Raw genomic sequence first — 1,271 nt, 5'->3', positions numbered from 1 at the left:
ACACTGTATATAATCTATATCATCTATATATATAAATAAGATATTATATTTAGTTATTTACTGATATATATTGTTGTCTAAAAGAAAAAGTAGATGGAAAAATAATAATACTACTAATTAAAGTTGATAAGATATACACATGACATTTATAAATTAAAGAGGCATAAAAGGAAGGGCATTCAACAAAACATTATGGGACAGGGAAGACATATACATATATCATTTCTTAATTTTTTGTCTAATCAATCAGATTCTTCAATTCTGTATAATGCACTCCAATCTGTTTTCCTCTTTAATTTGTTCAACTTCTTCAACTTCATGATTTTTCCTTTCTACACTCTCCTTGCTCTTCCCCCACAATACGCTATACAATCCAACAACCAATAAAATGGTGCCACCAATACTGCCATAATTAAAAAAAAAATTATGATTAACTAATAAACAATCTCCATATTTATTTTACCAAAATCCACTAATAAAATATTTTTTAAGAAAAATAAAAGTCAATGAAATTGTCTTTATTTTTTATAATGTTGCTCCATTTATAAGTGTTTGTATTGTATTTTTGTATGAATATATAAAAAAAAAGTAGCATTATTAAAATAAAAGGGACAATATTCATTTTCAAAATTTAAACAATAATAATACGTCAAACTCTTTAAACTTTTCATATTTTTTAATAAGTATTTTAAAAATATTTAGTAGCAAATAAGGTTCACATTTCTGTTTTATAAATTTTCCTATGCAATGTTTTAAAGGTGTTAGTTCAAAATATAAATTTTATATTAAAAGAATAAAACATGTAATTCATGTATTAAAAACACTAATTTTTCGAAAATGTTTGGTAACCAAAGAAAATCAGCCAAAAACAGCCATAACTTACCTTATTTAGCATTTATTAATTGTTGCGATAATTATAATGTTAAATAAGGCAAGTTCTGACGATTTTTTTTGTCTACCTAATTTTTCTTATATCATTAATAATCATAATAAATGACTTTAATAAGCAATATAATGACTAATATAAGTAGCATCTTGAAATAGAAAGAAAGATGAGAGTATAATTTAATGTGAACCTTCCCCAGTAAAGAGTTTCTTTCCACAAAAGTGCTGATAACATTGCTGTGATTATGAGAGCAAGAGGAGTGAACATGGCTGTGAAAACTGGTCCTTTTGTCTCTATTGTACACACTTGTAGCCAATAACAAATCCCTGTTACAATTACACCCTGCCAATCACATTGGAATATATATAATTAATCTTAATATTAT

General features: G+C 25.1%; 1 protein-coding gene across 1 annotated transcript in view; it reads right to left on the bottom strand.

The window, feature by feature from the left end:
• LOC107642240 (WAT1-related protein At1g43650) overlaps window positions 91-1,271 on the bottom strand; it is a 3,659-nt gene continuing 2,478 nt past the window's right edge. Inside the window, exons 6-7 of the mRNA XM_016345531.2 lie at window positions 1,077-1,228; window positions 91-403 (exon numbers count right to left, since the gene is read on the bottom strand). Coding sequence (XP_016201017.1) covers window positions 256-403; window positions 1,077-1,228 — 300 coding nt within the window. The 3' untranslated portion in view covers window positions 91-255. The remainder of the gene's footprint in view (window positions 404-1,076; window positions 1,229-1,271) is intronic.

This window comes from Arachis ipaensis, chromosome B05, assembly GCF_000816755.2.
Source record: "Arachis ipaensis cultivar K30076 chromosome B05, Araip1.1, whole genome shotgun sequence".
Taxonomy (NCBI): domain Eukaryota; kingdom Viridiplantae; phylum Streptophyta; class Magnoliopsida; order Fabales; family Fabaceae; genus Arachis; species Arachis ipaensis.
This window is presented reverse-complemented; position numbering and strand designations above follow the sequence as displayed.